Source organism: Aquila chrysaetos, chromosome 5, assembly GCF_900496995.4.
Source record: "Aquila chrysaetos chrysaetos chromosome 5, bAquChr1.4, whole genome shotgun sequence".
NCBI classification, from domain to species: domain Eukaryota; kingdom Metazoa; phylum Chordata; class Aves; order Accipitriformes; family Accipitridae; genus Aquila; species Aquila chrysaetos.
This window is the reverse complement of record NC_044008.1, coordinates 51,980,010-52,004,991: the sequence shown is the minus strand read 5'-3', so window position 1 is coordinate 52,004,991 and position 24,982 is coordinate 51,980,010. Positions and strand designations below refer to the sequence as shown.

Below are 24,982 nucleotides of genomic sequence, written 5' to 3'. Positions count from 1 at the left end.
TCTACAGAGGGATCTGGGCAGGCTGGATTGATGGGCCGAGGCCAATTGTATGAGGTTCAACACGGCCAAGTGTCGGGTCCTGCACTTCGGTCACAACAGCCCCATGTAACACTACAGGCTTGGGGAAGAGTGGCTGGAAAGCGTCCTAGCTGAAAAAAAACTGGGGGTGTTGGTCGACAGCTGGTTGAATATGAGCCAGCAGTGTGCCCAGGTGGCCAAGGCGGCCAACGGCATCCTGGCCTGTATCAGAAATAGTGTGGCCAGCAGGAGCAGGGAAGTGATTGTTCCGCTGTACTCGGCACTGGTGAGGCCGCACCTCGAGTGCTGTGTTCAGTTTTGGGCCCCTCACCGCGGGAAAGACACTGAGGTGCTGGAGCGTGTCCAGAGAAGGGCAACCGAGTTGGTGAGGGGCCTGGAGCACAAGTCTTATGAGGAGTGGCTGAGGGAACTGGGGCTGTTTAGCCTGGAGAAAAAGAGGCTGAGGGGAGACCTTATTGCTCTCTACAACTACCTGAAAGGGGGTTGTAGTGAGGTGGGTGCTGGTCTCTTCTGTCAGGTGGCTGGAGATAGGACGAGAGGAAATGGCCTGAAGTTGCGCCAGGGGAGGTTTAGATTGGATATTAGGAAAAAATTGTTTACTGAAAGGGTTGTCAGGCATTGGAACAGGCTGCCTAGGGAAGTGGTTGAGTCACCATCCCTGGAGGTATTCAAAAAGCACATAGGCAAGGCACTTCAGGACATGGTTTAGTGGGCATGGTTGATGGTTGGACTCGATGATCTTAAAGGTCTTTTCCAACCTAAATGATTCTATGATTCTATAAGTAGCAGCTGCAGAAAGAGGGCATGAGGTGGGACAGGAGTGGGCTTAGGAAAGAGCATGACACTGCCATTTGGGTAAAACACTACCAGACCTTGCAGAGACTTCACAGTGCGCAGTTAAAGCCAGCATAAGCAGATGCACTGCCCTCAGTCCACACCAGTCCTCCTCTCCCACCTATCTGCAGCAGTAAGATCCACTCGTTTCAGCCTTGAAACCAAACAGCTACAGAGGCTTTGATCCGACACAGCATTTAAGCATACATGTAATAATATCCACATGAACTTAAGGCTCTTCACACTCCTACAACGGAGGGTTTATTTCTGACCTTTGTGGGGCACCATGCAGGATCTTGAAGGACAAAAGGGATGAAGGGCTATAATAGGATGAGTTACCCAGCAGGAAACTGTCCCAAGAAGGCTTAATTAGGTCCGTACTCCTTATAAAGTTTCATCCTTTCTGCTGTATGTCTTTTTACTGGAAATTTAATTTTCCACGTAAAAATTATGAATTTGAGGAATATTTATTCATTAAAACATCAGGTTGTACTGCATGACTCAAGAAGCTGGTCAGCTCACCCAAACTGTGCTGCATTGCGTTACAAGCTTGTGGCTTAGGGATGCAATAGCAAACCCCATCAAGATAATTCAGAATAATGAGGATTTGACAGGATGCCTGTGTGAACATTTGTTGGTTATTAAATATAAGCAATAGGGGCATTACGACCAGTGATGACAAATGTTTGGCAAAAATGCTAAATCTGGCAGAGGTCTGGGCTGGCATCTACAATTTGTTGCACTGATTTTAAAGATGCCCTGAAGGATTCACTGTCACTGGATTACGTGTGTTGAACAGACAAGTTTGTGTTTAGCATTTCCTTTAAAAACTCTTGTTTAGGAAACATTAAAAGACCATGAGAGAGAAGGTCTTAGCCTTAGAGAGCCCAAAGGAGAACAAAAGACTCTTTAGAGAGAAAAAAAAAAAAATCCAGGAGCATTTTAGCTCCACTTTATCTTCACCAAACCCAGACCTTCAAGTGCCTGTTTCACTTCTGAAAGGGAGATTTAGCAGTTTGTGTCATTTAGAGCCAAGGCATTCAGGAATGCATGAGTGTACCTGGGAGGGTTTTCAGAGACATCTGCGTAACTCGTCAGAGCTGAGCCCTCTTCCACATCTGTAGCAGCTGAAATAGTTTTAAAATTCCACCCTTCCTAGGTTTGATAAGGCCTGAGACCCAGGTTTTATGGCTAGGTTCAAGTATGGCAGGTTTTCCTGGAGCTTTGTACAGTTTGGAGAGACTCTGCTTTGAATTGCTTTGTTGACATAAGCATGCCCTTGATTAGTGGATCATCTGTGTTTATTTTAATGCATACTTTCTTTTAATAATTACCTTGTCTGTACCAACAACTGGTGACTTTAATAGTCACTGTCTTGAGTAATAAGCATGGAAACGTGCTCCTATTTTGCTGAATCAAGGCTTCTACCAGGCAAGCCCACAGATTAAAGAAGTTGCTCCCTGTGAATTTACATTTTGCTAACTGGAGGCACTGGTATGACAAACACATCAGCAAACCCAGGGTGCTTTTCCTAGTCCATCACACAGGTCTGTTGTGGGGAGACGTAATTCGTGTCACTGCAAGGCTTTGTTTGGTTTAGATTATAACATGGCACAAGCCTGGCCTGCTGGCGTGGCAACATCTGTCCATGAGGGATGCAGCAAGACCGAGCCCAAAGGAGGAGATGGTGAATCAGTGACCCCTGGGTTTGTTAGCGGTTGGGCAATCACAGGCATCGGCTTTGATGCTGAAGCAGCAGACACATTCCTCCCATGTTCAAAGCACAGTGTTGCCTTTTTAACTTCAGTGCCGGTTTGCAAACCCCTGGCTTGGGTTTGCCCGTGGTCAGTGCTCAGTGTTTCAGATATCGTGGCTGCTTTCTTGGAAGGCTCTGTGTGCTGGCTGTGAGCGGCAGCCTAATTTCAGATTTGTAGCTCTGCAGAGTGAGATGCTCCCGTCCCCGTGTGAACTCCCCAAACTTGCCACGGAGAAGCCTCTTTTGTTTTTTTTTCATGCCCATCACTAAACATGCCCCAGCGGCTCCCTGGAAGTGCCACGTGTCTGTAAGTGCACGCCGTGGTCCTCCCAGCCCCATGGGAAGTGCCTGGTGCTGGAGTGCTCGTTCCCAGCGGGCATTTACAGCACCTGAGGGCTCCTGTGCCAGGGTCTGTCTGCCACGAACCGTTTCAGGAGCACGGCCCCATTGCCATGGGGAGCTTGAATTTCTGGCTGCCTTGAGGGGAGGTTAGTTTTTCAAAACTCTGTTAAAGGCGCTATTATTCAAAATCCACTTTTACATTGGAAGGGAATTGCTTTCCATCTCTCCTTTTATCTCCAAACAAGTCAAGTCAGCAAAAGCACAAAGTGAAAAACATGCACCCAAGAAGTTATATTTAGAAACTGGTTAGTCCGTATTTAACATTCCTGTCAGTGCTTACCCTATTTTGCATGTCTGGACTGGTGTTAAATTAAATTAAATACATGCAAGCACGACATTTATTATTCTAGAACTCAGCGCATGAATAACAAAACTGCCTATCTAATTTCACTGCCACAAATCCCGGAGATGTGGCTTCAAATAGGATGTTCTTATGATTATCTGAACTTCTTCCTGCATTTCAGTAAATCAAGAAAGGTCAGCTCTGGGGGAAACTGAAAAATAACAGCTTAAACCCAGTTTTATAACGAGAGGCTGTGCTCCTTAATAGACTCGCTCAAGGGTCCAGCACAGCATGGAGGACACTCACTGCAGTGGCTTTTTTAATGTATGTGAATAAGGGAAGCGAAGCTGCTTTTCGGACGGGCTGGGTCTGGTTTTGGCCACACACCTGATGAGGCTCACTGGCTTCAGGGCAACACCACGGGGAAGCCCACGACATTCTGGGGAGGCAGTTGCAAAAGTGGGCGAGGTGCAAACCCATGGCCCCTTGCAGCCCCTCATTTCTGGGGCTGAGCATGGAGCTCAGAGGAGCCTCATCTTCCCACCACAGCCCTGGGTAAAAGCATCCACCTGTTCTGCCATAACCACTCCTCTAGTTAACAGAGTGTTTTTTCACATGATGCCATTATTTTGAAGGGGGAGGTGCCAAGGCAGAGGGCACATGTAGTGGTGTGAACCCTGTCCTGCAACACAGCAGTCTCGGAGCAAGGCGGAGCACTCACCCTTCCCAAATCCCAATATTACCATCAAACTACACTGCTCCCAGCTGCAGGAGAAGAGGGAGTGAATAGTGTTTGCTTATCTTTGTTATAAAGTCAAAGCATCATGTTTTGGTTAAAAACAAGACTGTTTCAGTGTTCAAAATCCTCCCCTCAACTTGGCACCTCTGCTTAAGCATGAAGTGTTTTGCAGCGATAGCCAGGCTTCAGGCTTGCCATTTGTTTCTAATTATGGATTTGAATGATTGCATTGAAATGAAATACATGCAAGTGTAGCATTCCTTAAAGTTCAGTGTTTACTTAAAGAGTTTATTACTTATTTTTACTGGAATAATACACAATGTAGTCAGTAAGATGAACCTTTTCCCAACTGCATTCTCTGCAGAAAGCCACGGAAGGAAGGAGGGAGTATGAATATGTTTGAATGAAATTACAGCAAAGAGATGATTTTGCTTTCTAGACATCCGCACTGCCTGGAGTTCACCCCTTGTTGGTCAGGCCAGGGAAAGCTTTCTGTGCTTTTAACCCCTCCATGGAGCCAGGTGTGAGTGCAGAGGAGGTTATGAGCAACCTGGCTTGGCAAAGGGAGATGTGGCATAGGGCAGATGGAAGATCCCATTGACTCCAACTACACCAGGGCAGAGGAAAGTGTTGAGAGCAACTTGGAGGCATACAAGCGGATCTAAAATTGAGAGGTTTGGGAGGGCAGGCAGTGGGAGGTTTTGCAGCCCACAGGCTGGATGAGGGGTTGCAATTGTCCCAAGCCACAATTTCCACAAGGCTTTCTGCCCAGTCTTCTCCTTGCTTAGATTAGCAGTCATGGCGTTAGCAGGATCAGACTGATGCTCGCCTGTGAGTAGTGCTGTGGAATCTGAGCAGCTCCCAGTGTCTCACTATGGGAAGTGCTGTGCCAACCTTGGGGATTTAGACTTTTCAGTAGTTACATCATCAATTTTCTTTGCATTGGATGTTCATACACGGCTGATTGTAATCCAAAGTAAAAAGATCTTGAATGATTGCAGTCCCTTTTCAAGGTAGGAAATGTGTTTTGTCTAGCAGAATGTTGGTTTAACTCCCTGACTAAATGAAGCAACTTAAGACCAAAAATCCCACTTCCTCTATTGCAAATATCTCAGCAAGACCTTGGGTGACACCTGTGCTCCAGCCTTCCCTCCTTTGAGGAGTCAGCCAACAGTTTTTGCTGATTCAATTACTCCTTTCATTATCATGCCAACCCCACCACAGGAAGCACAAGGGGAAACCAGCAGCATTGGCAGAGTAACCCTGAAACTGGATCTTGTTCCTTTAGGGAAAGCAACGTACCTCCACATTGGCGAAGTCGTTGATGGTGTTGACATGCGGGCAGAAGTGGGGCTGCTGAGCCGCAACGTTGTGGTGATGGGCGAGGTGGAGGGCCGGTGCTATGAGTACAGCAGCAAGTTATGCTCCTTCTTTGATTTCGACACCTTTGGGGGACACATCAAGGTAGGGCTGGAGCCCTCTCCTTGCACTTTCCTCCACCCAGCCACACCTTCACATACCAAGGAAGCCAGGATGCAGAAAGGGAAAAACCCCTTGTGTCAGCCGCTGAGCAAACAGCCTCTCCCCACGGTGCAGCAGATCCACTCTGCTGCTGCTGCCTGTCCCTTGGCTTTGAAGTGCACCTCACGCCCCTGCATACATTGCTCAGCCAGCTAGGCTGGTGCTCAACCCATCCAAGATACAGTCTCCACATCCCGATCCCAGTTTTCCCCAGATTCTGGTGGTGCTCAGCCCAGGGAGTTTGATTTGATCCCAGCTGACTGAAACTCATGGAAAACATTAAAAATGCAAATTGTTTTCCTTCTGAAATTAAGTCAAATGTAGCCATGGCAGCAGTAGTGGGATCAAAGAGCTACTATGGTCTTCTTAGCCACCCTGACCCTCTTTCCCTCACTCTGCAGCCATGCACTCCCTTCCATGCAGTAAATCTCTCTAGCAGCTACTATACATTTCCTATCCCTGTAGTCCCCTCCTTCTTGCCCTCAACAGTCTTTTATATTTCTTGACTGATGTTCTGTTGTTCTCCAGATTGCTCTTAATTTTAAGGCTACTCATATTGAAGGTCTAGAACTGAAATATATGGGCCAGCAGACAATGGGACATTACCCAATTCACTTCCATATGGCTGGAGATGTGGATGAGAAAGGAGGCTACAACCCTCCAACGTACGTGAAGGATGTCTCCATCCACCATACCTTCTCCCGCTGCGTCACAGTCCATGGATCCAATGGCTTACTGGTAAGAAGGCCCAGTGTCTACCTTAGAGATCGAGGCACCAGTCAAAATTTTTCCTCAGAGCATGAATACAGCTTAATTATTGCAGGGTGATGTGTTTGATTGTTAAAGGTAGTGTCTTACTCCTCCCCCATCCTGATTATGAGGCTATATATTCCAGGCATATTTCAACCTGCTTTAAAAAGGAGGAGGCCAATGTGGCACTGTAGGCTGCACGTGACTCAGAGCGGGCTGAGCTTTTGTCTGTGTGCAGCAATGTCTGCAGACCAGCCCGTCTCTAATGAGTAGTTGGATCTATCTATAGACAGAGACCTTGCTATTTAAAGAGGATAATCAGAAGGTTTAAGTGAGCTTCATCTTTCCTGTAATAAACATTTGTGTTTGCAATGCCATTCACAACATTATGCACTCACAGAGCTCTGATTTGTCTGTTACCCCCCAAAACAAGAAATCATTTAGGATAAATCTATAAAATGACCTATGCTTACCAGACAAGTTACAGCACACCAGAGATGGTAAGAACACATTCAGATTCTCCCCAGACGCAGGGGTGCCTTCTTCTTCTTGTTAAGGATGCAGAGGGAAAACAACACTGCCTTACTGAGCATCCTGGAGACTGGCACATAACCCCAAAAGGCTTTGCTCACCCTTACCCCATCTCTGATGGCTTCTTCTTACCCATATTTAGGAAATGTGCAGAAATCTATCCCAAAAGCAGAGCTGCTAAAGGGATGAAATAAACATCAGGTTTGACTATACAACTCTTCCCCAGGTATCAGCTCAAATACGAAGTCTTAAAATGACAAGATTTCTGTAGGCAAAGGACTCTCACCCATTCAGTGAGATCGCAGTGTATTCCAAAAGGAAAAAAGTGTATCAGAGCCCCAAAGAGGAGCATTTGTACAGTCAAGAGCCCTGCAACTATATATAACAGAGTTTTAAGAGAAGACATATCATTGGCAGTTGTAACCTGCATGGTCTCTGTGCATTAGGAGTTCATATCTATACCACTGTTTTAAAGTTACCGTACCATCTCATAGCAGGAGCCTGTAAGAATCTGTTTTCCTTGAATTTATCTGGGGAGTGACATTTGCTTTCAACACCTAGCTAAGACACGATTTTTGCCCTTTACTTGCTGATGAATGCTTCCTCCTTTACTGACTCTAGCACATCAAGGGCTTCATCTTACAGTCTTCTTTTTGGCAAGGACTGCAGGCTACAACCTCTAAAAGTGGCATCATTGGAAGGGAAAGTCACAGACATAATTAAAATGCACAGAAGTTGAAGAGAGGGCATTGAAATTACAGCTCCAGGAGCAGAGCAGCTTTTATTTGCTATTTATGAATGCGAGGCTTTGGTTTTGACCTCTATCCTTCTAAGTTTGTAACATGATCCTAAAAACGTACCAAGTGAACACGGCTTCTGAAGAAAAAAGACATTCTACTATATAAATTAGATGAGGCATTCAGGGTCATATGGCATCTTCCCAATTCGAAGTCGGCAGTACAGGGGCTCAGCTCAGTGTATGATTAATGTGGAGAGTGGCAGGGCAGCATTGCGGGATTCGTTTGTCACACCATCATGGGCTGTTACCAATGGCACCATAAACACATTCTCTGGCTGCACAGAGGTTGCACAGCTGTTGACAAGCTGCAGACCAACTGAAGCCCTGCTTCTGGATCTAATATGAGGTCTTCATTCCCTATTGATTAATACTTGCCAAACCAAATACCCAGAGCCTGGCATTTTTCTTATCGGTCAGACGCATGGGCTCATAGAGAGCATTTGGAAATAGTTCTGTCTCTTGTGTTTTCTCCAAGTGACGAATGTGCCCTGGGGGATCCATGGCATAGGGATCCACGTGCTCAGGCTTTTCCAGCCAAGATGGCACGATGAAGTTTAGACAGGCTGCTGTAGCTGATGAAAGCAGCTTGATTCTCTTGCTGTTACTCAACAGCCACAATTCCCTAAATGACCATGCTTTGCCTCCATGACAAGACACCCAAGAGAAATCTTAGAATTTAGGACATATAATCTGAAACGTTAGTCAAGAATTTAATCCCCGTTGATTATAGTTTATCAAAATGTGTGAATACTAAACTCTACTCATACTAAACTCTACTCATAATACTTTACCTGGTTTTTATTTTAACCATATAATTACTGCTGACAACTGAAAAGAAAGCCCCAGTGAAATAAAACAATCTGAACAAGTTTGTCCCATTGCGTCACAGAAGGCGTGCTCCAAAGTTTGAATCACTGCAATGTTGTTTCATTGCTCTGTGATAGACATCTGCGGTCAGCAGCTCCATGCCTTGATTCATCAGGTGATCCCACCACAATCTCCTCATCTGCTTTCCGACTCTATTTTCCTTCCTTTCCTCTTCCTTCTGCCCCAGATATGTTCACAGAGACCCACATGGATCTCTGGTGATTATGATAGTTATTCTACACATTTCTTCATTGCCTGTTATTTTCTCACTTGGGCAGCACTGCCTGTTTCTACATGCATGATCACCATTTGTGCAAACAGCGATGAGCTCTGTCTTTCCCCAGGTAACATCCATTCCCTCTGAGATCAGGTAGATCCAAAGCATACTTCGCTGAGGGAAAATTTGCCTTGATGATGATGTGCACAAACCACACTTTGCAAACTGCCATACAAGAAGTCTAGCTGGGCTATTAAACCTCCGCATAGCACAGCACTTAATGATGTCCTTAACATTAAGCCATTGATTTCAGAGGGGCTTCTTGCATGACTGCGGTTGAGTACCTGTGTGTCGTGGTTTAACCCCAGCCAGCAACTAAGCACCACGCAGCCGCTCACTCACTTCCCCCCCACACCCAGTAGGATGGGGGAGAAAATCGGGAAAAGAAGTAAAACTCGTGGGTTGAGATAAGAACTGTTTAATAGAACAGAAAAGAGGAAACTAATAATGATAATGATAACACTAATAAAATGGCAACAGTAATAATAAAAAGATTGGAATATACAAATGATGCACAGTGCAATTGCTCACCACCCACCGATCAATGCCCAGTTAGCCCCGAGCAGCAATCCCTCCCCGCCCCCCCTCCCCAGTTCCTATACTAGATGGGACGTCCCATGGTATGGAATACCCCGTTGGCCAGTTTGGGTCAGCTGCCCTGGCTCTGTCCTGTGCCAGCTTCTTGTGCCCCTCCAGCTTTCTTGCTGGCTGGGCATGAGAAGCTGAAAAATCCTTGACTTTAGACTAAACATTACTTAGCAACAACTGAAAACATCAGTGTTATCAACGTTCTTCTCATACCTAACTGAAAAACATAGCACTATACCAGCTACTAGGAAGACAATTAACTCTATCCCAGCTGAAACCAGGACACTATGCAAATGCTTTAACAAATGGGAGAGGGGCATCAGTTATTTTTAACTGTCATTAAAGCAGGCTGGTAATTTACATATAGGCTTCCCTGCTTGCTTTGCTATCACTTTTCTCATGTCACTTCAGAGATACTCATACTAAAAACACTAAGAGAAAAGAGTGTCCAGTCATTCCTGATGACAGAAATGTTTTTCTGTGGGTCTGTACCATGTGCTGAAAGTCACTATCTCAACATTAGCTTACTTCCATTGATGGGCTATTCTACACTTATTTGCAAATCCATATTCACTGGAAGGCATGGAGGGTTCTTCTGGAAACAGATCTGTGGAAATTGTCTTCTCATGATAATTATTGTTTGAAAATGCAATAATTACCCAATGTTTTGTTTAATATATTGGCCATAAAACCACCTAGTTACGCCACTGCTATCCCAGAGATGGAACTTTGCTCTGATTCCCACTGTCTCCACTGGATCTCAGTGTGAGAGCTAAAATAGAAACAGCAATTGGGGAGGGAAATTAAATGGAGGTCAGTAAACAGTCTGGCAGAATCCAAGGCAGAGCTGTACTTCATGGAATAAGAGGTTGTGCTATCTATCGTACGTGCTATCTATCTGTCTATCGGTTGTGCTTCAGTCGTATCTGCTTTTACTAATCCAGCTATACTACACAGCAATTGTTTTACCATGAATGGCATTATCTGGCCATAAATTACTCATGGTTAAGGTAAGGTTATGGACTATTAGGAAGTTCTTAATAAAATAAAAAATTAAATCCATTGGAAAAGTGATTTTGGAACAAGCATCTCATTTGCTATCCAAGCGTCTCAGTACTGGGCTTGTGCATGAAAACACCCACGGGAAAAATAAGTCAGAGCTGACCAAGATGAAATATGGCAAAAGTAATTAATCAAATGGAGGGTGACAAATGCATTAGGGACCAGGTCCCTGGCTGATAACTCCATGTTGTTCTGTGGGCTTTCAGGGATGAGTTAGGAGAACAACAGGCGTTTGCTGGCTCTGAGCTCCTCTGCCAGTGCACACACCTCTTTCTGCTTCACTCCCCTCTCACTGTACCTGGAGATGCGTTCCCCTGCAACGTTACTCCCCATGCACGGAGGTGGGCTTTGCCCCAGCTGAAGTCTGGTCACTACAGGTTTTCTTGTCCCAGTCCTGGTGCAGTGCTGTGCTGGCTGGAAAGATAAATGGCCATACAAAGTGGCTAACGTTTCTCTAGGGAAACTGTTTCCATCATCTAAATGTCGCAGCACCGTTACTTCTGTGTCTTTCCAGTATTACTGTTGTGTGAGAGAAAGCTAATAGATTTTGGTGGCAGTTTCTGTGCCATTCTGACATCTCTGTGGTTAAAAGACTTCCTCTGCTTGTTGGAAAACTTCTTCTGAACATAGCTCACTCTCCTGAAATGTTCTTCTACCCTGTAAACCTTTACCATTACAAGGCTGGGACAGAACATTCTTCCTAGAGGGGACAGTTTGGTCTAGTACGTAGGTTTTTACACCTAAATAAAGAAGCCTAAACCTTGCAAAAGCTATAATCTAATTAGATCAGGGAAGTTAGCAGTAAATTTCAGTGAGGTAGCTTAAAGGAATGCACCATTTTGCAGGTCATTTTAGCTGTGTTTAATTTACTGTGATGACTCCAGTTCAGAGATTTACGCTGGAGCATGGATGATACATAATAGATGTGTGTGCAGATGTGAGCTTGTAATAGATTTGGCAAGCAAAGTGTTCTTTCTTATGTGAAAACGTATTTGTAATCATTTCAACACTAGTCCTGGGATTTTATTTTAAATTGGTGCTCCTTGCCTTGAGAATGAGGCATGAAGATGACAGAGGAGTGTCAGGCCTGTTTACAAAAGTAATTCAGGCACTTGGGCACCCAGGTCTCTCAATGACACCAAAAAGAATAGGTCTTTTATTCAGTTTAATATTGGCTTTTGCCCCTTGGCAGTTGCTGTTTCATCAGAAGCATTTGTAGAAACACATTGGTGTCAGGCTAACCTTTGCCAGGAAGGTTTCCCAAGTCCAAGGTTGTTGATAGGTGATGGCTGATGGGAAGAGCAAGGAGAGAGCCCAGGAGAGCCAGCACTTCACCTGGCCAATGGAGACCTGAAATCAATTTTCCATATCCCAGACATATCCACTAACAACTGACTTCCTGGGGACGGTGTGTCCAAGGGCTGTTGCTTCCCAGCCAGTCCTAGCCTTAGGCGTCAAATTCACGTATCTGCTCCTGAAAATGTTTTCTCAGATCTTTCAGTGGTGTGATGGGTATTGTTCTATCCAACACAACGGTGTCCTGATGTTAACAACATTCAAACCAAAACCAGAACAGCACTGATTAACACCAGCTGATTTGTCTCAGGGTCAAGTAAAGCTTCTGTCAACAACTTGGAAAAAAGGATCAGGTCAAACCTAAAACAAGCCAGCCTGTCTGGAAAACAACTTGCCGCCTCTTTGTTAGCCTGAAAAAATATTTTTTCAGCTCAGCTGCATTTTTCAGATGCATTTTATGTAGCTGTTCATGTAACTCCACGTGAAGATGAATGAGCCCAGATGTGATTTGAACATCTAACATCCTCCATTCATCCCCCACCCCGTGTTTTTTCCAGCCTCCTGCTAAGACAGTCTTTGATTTCACAGGCCAACAAAAGAAAGGAATGAGCATTTCCTAGGTGATGACAAATTCTAATTAAATTTAAGTGTTGGCGTTATTGCTTAGACTATAAGCTCTTAAGAGCAGAGAGTGATTTTGGTTTTGGTTTTGCTTATACACCCTGAGTTCAAGAGGGTACTGAGGTTCCTACGTGCCGTTGCTCTGAAGTTTCTTCTTATTATACAGGGGCTGAAGCGTGAAATCTGACCACTGACCTTAGTTTTGTACATGCAGGTGAAGGATGTTGTGGGTTATGACGCACTGGGCCATTGCTTCTTTACGGAGGATGGACCAGAAGAGCGCAACACATTTGATCACTGCCTTGGACTGCTTGTTAAACCTAGCACTCTGCTCCCCTCCGACCGGGACAGCAAGATGTGCAAGCTGATCACAGAGGGTGCTTACCCTGGGTACATCCCTAAACCCAGGCAGGACTGCAGGTGAGTGGGAGCCTTCCTTTTCTTCTTTCTTTTCTTTGCCATAAGAGATAGCATTACATGTATATGATGAAGTAGTCATCTGCAGAGGTCTGGGCTGCATGACCCAAAGGTTGGGAGACCAGTGTCCTTGGGATCTTTATACTTGCCTACACACCTAGGGTGTAATTTTCATTTTTAGCATAAAGTCAATAGAGTTGCTTCCTACCTCAGATATTGAAAATCTCTCTTTCAAAGTACACAGTGATACTGTGTGCTTTATGGAGTCTTGATCCCAATGGCTCAGCAAAATGTTGCTGAGTTCGAATGAACTGTGTTCTCACATTCATGCTCATCTCAAACGGTAGCTGATTTTGAAAATAATCCCATTAATTCAGAAGTCATTATTTGTGAAGAACAGATACTGTTTAATGATATGGCATTGGCGTTATGCATTCATTTGGCACAGTCTGCCCAAACTGTGGAGTGAATCCAAAATGATATAATAAATGCAGTTTAGCACAGAATTAGAAGTTGACAATAAAAGATCAAAGACTGTATACACCCATTGGATTTCTAATCGTCTGTCCATACATGAGCTCAGGAAAACGTTTCCATGAGCACTTCTCAAAACTTCTATTTGCCACAAATACTGTATTAAACTTGAAAAATGCCGAATGCCTTTCATCTCCCTTTTTGTAAGATCCTTTCCTCTAAGTGTCCTTGCAGATCTGCCAACTGAGGTTTAGATGAGGATTATAAAAGCATTTGCAGTAAGAAGGGATTTTACAAGTTCTTTTTGCAGTTCTGTTGCCTTGCAGAAAAAGATCAGGTGAAGTATAGAAGAAACACAACCAGATTGGCGACACAGTTAAGCATTAGAATTTTTTCTTAGAGGAATTCATGGGTTCTTCATTAGCAGTAATTTTAAGCACAGGTTAGAGAAATGCCAGTCACAAATACTGCGGTTGTAGTTGACCCTTTCATAAGGCAAGGTATGGGCTCACCGAGCTCCTGAAGGCCATTCTAGCCCTTCTTTCCATGCTTTTCCAGCTGTTTTTCTGCCCCAAAATCAAGGTGCACAATCTAGGAATATGATTTCATTGCTTATTACTGGCTGTTCAGGGAACTTACTCGTTTTGATGCCTATCAGGCAGCTAATTAGCTTTCTTTTTCTTTCCCCATCCCCTTGACTCTTCTTGAGAGAGTACTAAACTCTTAAAGTAAAACCAGCGTGCTTAACAGCTAGGCAAGCAGATCCCCAGCTGTAGTCCAGGGAGCATAGCAAGTGGTCTGGAGCCGATCTGTAGAACCACATTGTTTTCAGAGTGTTTTCTGTCAAAAGCTGGACATGAAGCTTGCCTTTAAGAGTTTAAAATTGATGGTGGATCATCCTGAGGACAAGACTCCTGTGCAAGAGAATGGGAGGTCTTCCTGGTGAAGATTTGTCATGAGATCACAGAGCGTTGGCGCTGTGTTCAAGCTGCTGGGAGATAGGAACACTTCTGCCCATAGTCCAGATTTTTCTCCAGGAATGTATTCTGATGGGAGGGGCAGAATTCTACACTAAAACAGCGCTAAATATCTGACTCACAAAAAGTCAGTGAGAAAGTTTCTGGAGCCAGACTTCCATCCTGAAAATGAGACAGTTAGAAGCTGATTGATGCCTAACAGCTAAAAATCTTCGGGGTTTTCTTTGAATCTGCTGAGACTGTATCAGTATCACCCATTCTGTCCTCACAACAAACTGGGGTTTTGTCCAAAGAAACATATTTTTAGCTTTTTAGTTTGGCAAGGGAAAGAGATGAATTCATGCAATGGTCTTTTTCACATCTGTGTTTGTTTATAAATTACACTTAATGTCTCCATTCATAAAATAAGAGTTAATCAGCCATTGTGCTCATTTTCCACTGATAATCCATTTAATAGTCAGAGGGACATATTCTGTGTCAGTTTGAAGACTGTTACATGAAAAAGCACTAGGAATAGGTGGACGTCTAATGAAAATGTCCTACGGTACTTTGATCTGCCGTGTCTTCCTTTATAAAAGAATTCAAGGTCTGATCAGAAAATATCTTGTTATGCACTGGGCTCATCCAGCCTGCAAATGCATGAGTACACTGACACTACCCCCTGGGGCAGTGGTCAAGGCACCCAGCACAGGGACGAGGGATGAGCACCGGCTGCCGCTCCGTCGGCTTGGAAAAGGCAGGCAGGCAGCCGCTGCCAGCAATTAAGACAAGAGGATTGTGCCAAACGACACAGTAACCTGCCCAGTCCACATGGCTCTGAGGAATGGGATTGGGCTGAAAGACAGGTCGGTGTGGAAATACAATATCCTTGCCCTTGCCTATGCAGTAGGAGGTAGTCTATAAATAATCTCAAATTGTTCCTTTCTAGGCCAGACCCATGCCTAAAACAGAAAAAAATTGCTAAATTTTCTTGATAAAGTCGCACAAACAGAACTTCATCCTAGGCCAGCGAAATCATTTGGCCTAAAGCCCCCATGAAGTCCTTCATAGCAAGATTAAAATAGACATAAGGGTTCCGTAGGTTCATCCCCTGCAGAAGGGCAAATCTCTCCCAGCAAATTTAGGGAGCTAGTCTGCTGGTTGTAACTGCTGGATGTTTTCCTCCCAGAGTTCATGTGCCTCTTGGTTAATGAATGCTGTCTGTCACAGGATGGACAGGGATGGATTGATCTTTCCTCCGTGATGGGAATCTTTCAATTAAGAGTCTTTCATGTGCATTAGACAAACGGAGTCCTTTTGTCCCAAAAGAAACGCATAGGAGGGTGGGAGCAAATAAAGTTAATGAATCACAGCAGCTCTTGGAAAAGGCAGGTACTGGGGTACGCTGGGAAAGCCCTTAAGAGGCAATTCGTTGGGTCCCTTGATTAAATGAGTTTCTAATGAACCTAAGGGCTTATTTGGGGGCAAAGTTCTTTTCTGTGACTTGTGCAACAACATATTTACCTTATCATAAAACATGATTGACATCTGACAGCTTCATAGCAGACTTGGAATTGCAGTCAAAATTCCTCATTTAATACTTGGGGTTTTAAAAGATAAGGCCGTGCTCTCTGTCAAACCGCAGAGGACACATGTGGTATGAGAAGAGAAAGAAAAAACCAACATTCCCTTTGCCCCCTAGGCAGCTCCCCTTATCTGAGGGGTTATCAGCCCTGCCTGTACTGGGGGGAGTTGATCTGTGACTCTGGTGTGTGCTCAAAGTGTCATTTTCATGTTGTTATTTGTTTTCCTGACCTGCAGCGCTGTATCCACCTTCTGGATAGCCAACCCACACAACAACCTTATAAACTGTGCAGCTGCGGGATCTGAAGTGAGTGCAGAAGTTTCTTATTTGGTAACAACTCAGACGGGTTACAGCCCTGCAAGGCTGAGGCTCTTGCTGGAATAAAACCTGCTTCTGTCACACAGGCATTTTTGAAACTGCTTGATCGAGACATATATTAATGTGGCTAGTGCCACCAATAAAAAAAAAATGTTTTCCCTTTGGCTCCACTCTTCTTGTCACTTGCTGTTTCTAGAGCTGGATGGCTTTAACAAAAAATTCTCAGCCTTTCCACAGTGTGCAGCCTGAATAAATTAAATAAATGTGACTGCGGAGTCCCAGTGAAGTCTTTGGCAATGATTCTGTTGATTGCAGTACAGTAATGGTGCTCTGAAATTTCAATCAGCACTAATGCTAATTCCACAGGAATTCTTGGTCACACCAGGAGCCTTTATTTTCCTACTAAGACAAACAAACAAGCAAACCAAGCCTTAAACAAAGAGATGTGGTCTTTCCAAAGCTTCTAAATCTAAGTACCTAGATTCGGGCTCCCAGATACATTTTTAGGCAACTAAATAAAAATGATCTGATTTTTAAGATCCGCATTTGCAGTGATAAGAGGACATCAGTGTATGTGTGTGTGTTATGGATTTCGAAAGTCTCACTTATAGCTTCAACACAGATGTCAAAGCTTAACTTCAGACACCTTGAAGATGCGGGAGTGTGAATGTGAATGTGTGTGTGTGTGAAACTCTTTGCTGCATGTAGTTATACAGGTCAATGCTGCTAGCTGTGATTTGTCCTGAAATCTTCTGGCTTACGTCTTGTGGCTTTACTGATAAATCCTTGGGCTAATGTAGACCAGCAAGGGAGTTCAAGCAAAGTCTCAGATGACCATTGTCTTTCTCAGGAAACAGGCTTTTGGTTTGTTCTGCACCACGTGCCGACGGGGCCCTCAGCGGGCATGTATTCCCCCGGCTACTCGGAGCACATGCCGATGGGAAAATTCTCCAACAACCGTGCACATTCCAACTACCGGGTGAGTCTGCACGCAACGGGAACGCTGCCCTCGAAAAAAACCACCATCTTCTCACTCCAGCTATTTGGGTCTGCAAGCTATTAATGCCTGTGCTTTCTGTTTCACTAGAAGTTACCGCAAGCTTGTTTGTGTCTGCAGATAAAGCAGCTTGCGTGCTGGCGTGGGAGCTCTCAGAGTCAGCCAGCACCCGCTTCACTTGGCTCTTGGGTGTTCGGAGAGGCTCTTCCCACTGCTCAGGCTGTTTCTCTGCTTCTGCACTCCTAAAACAGTGCCTCCAGGAGCATCTATTGGCAGCTTGTCTAATTACAGACCTCAACTGCCAATGTTAGCAGTGAACTGAACAGCTTCTAGACAGATAAATATGGGCCGCTGTGTCTAATCGCCTTCTCTTTACTTATTTACCTTTAGCATGCCATGTTGTGGGGCTGTGTGTTACTGCTACTGAGTGCTTTAGACTGCAGCAGGGTGTTTATGTGTATGGGGATACACGCATTTACAAGAGAGGTGCAGTTTCTGGAAATTTGTGGCAATTTGCGGGGGGGTGTATGCAAGTCTGGATAGTCCTGGCAGCTCTCTGTTTCACATGCTTTAACAGAAGCAGTTACTAAGATTGTGCGAGTGACTTTGGCTTAGAACAATCGGCGGTAGAGCCTGGAGATGGAAAGAGCTGTAGAATATATACATATACTGTAATATTGCATTTCTCTTTTCTTTTAGGCTGGAATGATCATTGATAATGGCGTTAAAACCACTCCAGCCTCCGCCAAGGACAAAAGACCTATCCTGACACTGATTTCTGGGAGGTAAAGTGTTTTGCACAGTTTGGTTTGGAAAAGATTTCTCTAGAGCACTGACTGAAAGCTATGAAATTGCCCCCAAGGAAGCTGACAAGAATGATTGCAATGCCCTTCGGGTGGCTCTTCTTGAGGAAAGGTCTTCACTTAGGTTCACCACCTTCTAAGTTGATCTTCTCCATTTCCCTTCCTAAGGGACCCCCAGCACCAACACCCTTCTGGTTTTGTCCTTGCTCTTTAGCTCTGAGCTGAGCTGGTGTGGGTGTTGCATCTGCTCTAGGGTGTTCCACTGAATATTTTTTTTTTTAGATAAACAAGAAAATTAAGTGCTGTCTGGTCAACAGCTCCACTGGCCAGCACTTGCTGGAAGAATTTCCCAGGAATAAGAAAGTAAAGTATTTCCTGGGAATGCTGTTGGTTTTCTTCATTCTTTTAGGACCTGCTTGAACGGGGAGTGCTTATGTGATAGAGCTCATGCTTTGATTTCAAAGCTTTGTCTAGTTCCAAATCTGACACTGCAATAATCATTACAATTAAATACACAGAGCGACCCTTGATCCCTGCTGTGCACAGCCTCTGTGTGGCATAATGGAGTCATTTAGAAATACTGGAAAGCTCTCTACAGAGCATATATTTCCCCAAAGCTGACCCCAGCAAGGAGGCTGATGTAAGCAGAGGGCTTCTTGTGGGCAAAGTGTAATAGCATAAGGACTGCACGTGCACCCTTTTATCTCATTAGAGGTTGAGTCTGGCTCTTAACTTAGTTACCAACCCCAGGGAGAGAAAAGGACTTAAATATTCTCAAGTTTCATAGTTTTCTTTCCTGACAGACCAATTGCCTCCAGTTGCACCCAAACTGCGCTCCCCCACAACTGGGTTTCTTGACAGAAGAAACCCTGTAGGGAAAAGAAACCTGCTGAAATCCTCTGCTCAGCAGGGGAGAATGACAATTTTTTCCTTTTCTCCTTTCCATTTCTGGGACATGGGTTACCCACATTGCTGCAGTCAGGCACTGGGCAAGTATTGCGGGGGTGGGATCGGTCCTTCTCCCCAGGGGAACCCAGCCAGCAGCTCAGGTATCAGTTATCCTGTGATCCGCATCACCCCAGTGCCCTGCCTAGCAGCTGATGGTAAAAGATGTTCAAAAGTGAGTATTATTTACATTATTTTAATGCTCAATTAATTGAAATGATTAATTCAATGATAAAAGTAACTGATAAAAAAATAACTTATTAAGAGCAGCCTGCTCTGCAAGTACCTCCAAATTCTCTTGGGAGCCCGATGCCGCTTTTCCATATAGCTGAACACGTGCCTTGGGCAACTGCCTGCTGCCACAGGCGCAGTAAGTGATTACAAAAGGCAATTTGTCCTTTGCCGTACAAGGGCGGGAATGACCCCTGGAAGCCAAGCAATTCATAATGCAGTCATGGTTGTGCTTGGGGATTACCCACCAGCACAAGCTGCAGCTCAGATTATTTATACTGTTTTCCACTTTTCATGTGTCAGGACTGAAAGACTGAATAAATTATTATAGCTGGACTGGCTGGGGCAAACTTTGAGGTAGGCTGGACAGTTACAGAGTCGGAGAGATTATTCTGCATTCAGTGACAGCGTTAGATGTCTGAGTCAAATTCTGTACCCTGTAGTGTTCTTCCAGTTATACCTGGATGTGAATGAAACTGGAATCCGTCTCAAAATATCTGTATTTTACAACGGCTGGGGAATTCACAAGGGCTGATACTAAATCTCTCTCTGAAAGCAAATTCACAGTGATGAAGCTGCCAAAGCAATATTCATTTACTGGAACCCTATCAGCCTGATGCTCAGTTTTAGATTGATATGATGGCTTATTAAGCAAAGCAAAGCATTATTGAATATCTGTTAGCGATTTGGCAGCTTGGCCTCGCTACCCATTGGTGAGGCATGAATTTTAATCTCTGGACCATCCGTTGCTGGCACTGAGTTGGATACTAATTTGTCAGGTTTTCTAAGCTGTGTAGTATGATGGAAGATGCTCCTTCAGGAGCAAAAGGGAGAGCTGTGCCTCAGGACCGGCTAAATGACAGCCGAGCTCAGCATCACCACAGTGAGCCAGATCCTCACTCAGATCCTGTGGCCCGAGCAGTGGCTGACAGGCAGCAGCTGAGGGCACACATTGCTGCACTTTCACTTGTGTCTGCTTTTTTTCCTACATCAGGCCAATATTTCATCATACTTGAGACCTTGAGAGTTAATAAATCTTGTACGTGTGTCCTGGGTAATGTATAGTGGGAATAGTGAAGGACATGCTCTCAGGCCCTCTCCAAGATGTTTTAATTCCTTTCCACAGGAAGGAAAATTTGGCAGTGGTACTCATTGCCACAGTATAGCCAAGGTTAGGAGATAAGAATGCTCAAAAGGGAAAGCAAAAGGATATTTACCTAAATAACAGGAAAATGCTAAAGGATAACAGTAAGCAATTAAAAAATATCTCAGACTTTTGGGAGCAATAACAAACTTTCCATGCTTTCAGCAATATATCAGCATTACAATAATGGAAGGGTGAAAGGAAACTTGGAGCCGGTCTTTACAACCGCCTCGCCTGGACTGTCCTTCCCTTGGCAGTTGGGTCTGGCCATCGCTGCTTGACTAGACATGCTACGTGGATGGACTGTTGTCCCAAAGCTGTTCCTGAGTTAGCAGAAACCAGATGTTTAGCAGGGCCATGCACCGAGCAAGGCTACCTTCCCTCACTAACCTTTCTTCTCTCCTTCTGGTTACAGGTACAGCCCACACAAGGATGCTGATCCTTTGAAGCCCAGGGAACCTGCAATAATTGAGCGCTTTATTGCCTACAAGAATCAGGATCACGGGGCCTGGCTGCGGGGTGGAGATGTGTGGCTGGACAACTGCCAGTGAGTTTTGCCTTATTTCAACTCTCGGAGTTCAGCCTGGTGTTTATGGCGAGCATAGCTGCGGTTCAGACTATTTATATCACTTTGCACCTTTCGTATGGCCAAGACTGAAATAAAGATGAAACGTTAAGTAAACATAGCCATTATTTTACACAAACAAAACCCGCTTTGTCTGAACTGAAGATCCACCAGATTGTTTCTCTGTGTGATGCTGACCAGCATTCAAAAATGGTCACATACACACACAGAGACACACAGATGCAAGTAACTAAAAATAAAAACTAATTTTTTACGTGAAAAATGAGGTCCTTTGAAAAGAAAGCAGCAAAATCCACACCTTCCCCAGCTAAGCCTGGTCACAGATCAGTTTTATGTGGTTCACTGTTATGCTGAATAAGCGAGTACTGATGAAGCAGACATAAAACTATGCATCACAGCAGCAAGGGAGAGAGACTGGGCAAGTGCGTGTTGTGCTCTTTGAAGGCCGTTTCCTGCGCTGGTCAGAATAGGTATTTGGTTTGCACTTGAAAACAGATGACCTGCTACAGTTTCTTTTGCTGAGCCAAGCTCTTGATACCAACCTCAATGAAGAAAGAGGAAAAGGAAAAAAGCTACTTCACAAGGCATATTGTGATAACCCTAGTAGGAATAGCTGTCACACCATTATCTGGTGTCCAATTCCCGGCCAGAGCTGCCTTACCTTTGAGTGACCCAAACCTCCTAAAGTGACCAGCGGTATAAGCTGGCTCTAGCAACTGGTCAGGTTGTCGAGAATGAGGCTGTAGCAGAACAGTCAGAAATGTAATATTGACTAATGCAGTTCACGCTTCTTATGAAGTACCTAGCCCACTCCGTGGCCAGCAAGTGTTGTCTTCGCAGATCACACTCATGTCATTGAGACATTTACATTGCTTAGGGAGCAAATGTGGCATATGGAGGTTGCTAAAAGGCTGAGCACTCTACTAGTTTCCAGCAGCAAACCTATGAGAGTGTGTGAATTCGAGGAAGCAGACATCAAACTGTAATTGTCTTTATAGCCACAGTAATTTCCATTTCTATTGCTACAAAAAGACTTATGTATTACATTAACAAAACAAATGTTAATGTGGCATGCAGTATGTAAACTACGGTGTACGTTTATGGCGCTGGCGAAAGGCAAGGGGAGGCGATAGCGTGTGAAGGGCTGCCACCTACAGACACAAGCCGGACAAAGCTGGGGTTTACTCTGCCGCGGCATCTCTGCGATCAGGGGTAGACGTGTTGAGAATGACACCGGGGTGAAGATACCATCCAGACTGACTCAAACTATCATATTAATTGTAGTCTTCCTATAAGCAGGAGCCATCAACCCACCGTTGTGACTGATCTCATCTAAAAGCTTGGAATTTCAGCAAAATGGAAAGACATTTTAATTTTATTTTTTTTTAATAAGGAAGATCTGATCTCTATCTCCCTGTTGATGAAAGAGAAGCCAAACTTCTCTGTTTTATAACAGTTGCCCTTGTAAAGCTATTTTATAGAAGCAGCATGTGATACATGAACACAGAGGAGCACAGAGGTGTGTGTAAGGCAAAGCACTATTAAATAATAAAAACTAGTTGGAGGGAGAGATAAGCATGATCTTTTTACCTAACAGTGAAAAAAGCGTGGTCATTAGACACAGGCAAAAAGCTTTATCAGACAAGTAAACTATGCCCAGTAATCACCGGCTTAACGTCAGCTCGGAGCAATCAGGTGCATGTCTGCTGCTTCATGTGATCTGCATATACTGCAAGATGTGCCAAAAGAGCTCTTCCAAAACCAGACAGGGACCAAACCTGGAAAAGCCTGAGCTCCCCATGAGCACTGCTCAGTAGTTAAACCCTGCTGTCCTCCACCTCACTGCTTTGGTTATTTTAGTTTGACTTGATAAACCAAAGCAGAACCAAACCTCTTCTGAGGCATCTCTCTTCTCTTTGCAGGTTTGCTGACAATGGCATCGGCCTGACCTTGGCAAGGTAAGTGCGGCGCAGGTTGTGCTGCAGCCTGGGGCACAGCTGGTGGGGATGGGTGTGAGCAGCCCCTTCACCTCCAGCCCTTCCCTTCTAGTGGTGGGACTTTCCCTCATGATGACGGCTCAAAGCAAGAAATCAAGAACAGCCTGTTTGTTGGTGAGAGTGGAAACCTGGGCACGGAGACGATAGACAACGAGATCTGGGGACCTGGAGGTCTGGATCACAGAGGAAGGACCCTGCCCATCGGCCCGTAAGTTCAGCTCAGCACATCAAAGCACTCACCGGTCCCGCTCTCAGTGCAAACTCCACTGTGTGGTTTCTTCAGCGCCGTGCAGCTTAATAACCATTACACAGAAAGGATTTGGTTTCATGTCTCCCCATCCCAAAGTCCTCACTGTGCAGCTGCTGCTGGCAGGTACATACTTGCAGGCTGCCAAGACAGCATCAAACTCCTCTTTCTTTCCCCCTCCCCTTCGCAAACAGAGTTGAGAAGACAGCAAGAGGACTGACTGTGTGCTAGCTGGGCAGTTCTGTATATGTGGTCAGCAGTCGTTGAGCAATGTGGCAGTCTCCATCCAGGTCAGCTGCCAGGAAAGCTTGTAGAAGCCCTTCTCTGGGCTTGAACTGACCCAGATGTGGTCATAGATGTCCTCAGAGCTGCTGTTACTATTGCTGCTATGCTACAGGAATGTGATGCCTTTGTTAGATAGTTTTGAAATGGCCAGTGAACTTTGTGTGTGGCTACTTCCTAGACCTTAGTCCTACAGACTGGTTTGCAAGTGCAATAATGTTTTGTTGTTATTCCTAAAAACATAGTTATCCTAACAGTAGCTCTACAGTGAATAAACAGCTCAGCTGATTTTTTTCTGCCATAATATACGCCGCAACTTTGCTTGTCAGTAGCTATACAGGAGGCTTATTATTAACTATAATAATAATGAAAATCCAATCTGCTACAACTCTCCTTCTGATATCCTTTACATATATATGTGGGCATATCTCATCTTGGGTGTTGTGTGCAGAAACTCAGAGGGACAGAACAAATGCACAGGAGCTGGCAAGTCTTGTCTAAGGGGAACCATTCATATGAGGAAGGCTTCAAATTTATTTATCATCAAAAGTGAAACTTGAAACATCTTATCTTAGCCTCTTAAGGAGTTTAAGCATCCCGTTCACTTAATCAGTGTGAAAAATGGTGTCTTCTTTACCATGCAGATGATATCAGAAAAGGCTGTTAATAAAGGTTCATTAGTCTGCCCCTTCACCTCTTTTCAACCCTATAGAATGTAAGACCTTTCCTTGTTTTCAAATCCATTTTTTATTGCAGTTGAGTTGCACTGTTTCTCTCCAAGTTCCTTTGAAAGATGTGGTGGGACTTCTTTTACCCTGCTGTTACTCAGCCCAAGGAGTCTGCACAGCTCTGATGAGTTTCAGGTTTCACTACTGCAGAACTCATTTCTGATTGCAAACACGAATTTATTCATTTTGAGGTCAATGCTTTGGCATTGCTGTAAGTTCCTTCCCTGGAGGAGCACAGACCAAATAAAGACGATCTGTTCAGACACAAGAGAACTTGAGCTGAACTTGCAAGGATAAGAGGACTTCACAGACCTAAATCCCTTCTCTTCCGAAACATGAACTCAGGAGTCATCCTAAGGGCTGTGAAAAATGCAAGCAGCTGAGAAACAAGTACTGTGCGACTGTACGTGACTAAAATACATTCTCATCCTCATGCTAATGTGTCATGACCAAGTCTTTCTGTCTCCTCCAAATGTGTTTTAGGGATTTTCCCATTCGAGGGATTCAGTTCTACGACGGGCCGATCAATGTCCAGAACTGCACCTTCCGCAAATTCGCTGCCCTGGACGGCCGGCACACGAGTGCCCTGGCCTTCCGGCTCAATAACGCCTGGCAGAGCTGCCCCAACAACAATGTCACCGACATTCATTTTGAAGACGTCCCTGTGAGTTATCCTTCTCAGAAAGGCCTTTTCCAGTTGGCTTGGAAATGGGGTTGTGGGCAAAAAGGGTGTAGCAGCCTTTAGGAGAAAACATGAGAGCTTTGGGAGGTTGCCCATTGTCTTTGCCAGAAGTTTAACAAAGAGGACGGCAGCTAAGAAAGGGAAAATTGGATGGGTAAAATAATAAGAAAATCCAATGCTCTGACAGGTTTGTAGCAAACCAGAAGCAGGCATCAGTTTAAAAAA

The 24,982-nt window shown here is 44.6% G+C and overlaps 1 protein-coding gene across 6 annotated transcripts in view; it reads left to right on the top strand.

Moving 5' to 3' along the window:
- LOC115341334 (cell migration inducing hyaluronidase 1) overlaps window positions 1-24,982 on the top strand; it is a 119,643-nt gene that overhangs the window by 81,004 nt on the left and 13,657 nt on the right. For all 6 annotated transcript variants that reach the window (XM_030014124.2, XM_030014122.2, XM_030014119.2 and 3 more), the window contains exons 12-21: window positions 5,342-5,517; window positions 6,103-6,312; window positions 12,580-12,785; window positions 16,034-16,103; window positions 16,966-17,094; window positions 17,812-17,897; window positions 20,651-20,782; window positions 22,744-22,779; window positions 22,871-23,026; window positions 24,559-24,739. In XM_030014124.2, coding sequence (XP_029869984.1) covers window positions 5,342-5,517; window positions 6,103-6,312; window positions 12,580-12,785; window positions 16,034-16,103; window positions 16,966-17,094; window positions 17,812-17,897; window positions 20,651-20,782; window positions 22,744-22,779; window positions 22,871-23,026; window positions 24,559-24,739 — 1,382 coding nt within the window. The remainder of the gene's footprint in view (window positions 1-5,341; window positions 5,518-6,102; window positions 6,313-12,579; window positions 12,786-16,033; window positions 16,104-16,965; window positions 17,095-17,811; window positions 17,898-20,650; window positions 20,783-22,743; window positions 22,780-22,870; window positions 23,027-24,558; window positions 24,740-24,982) is intronic.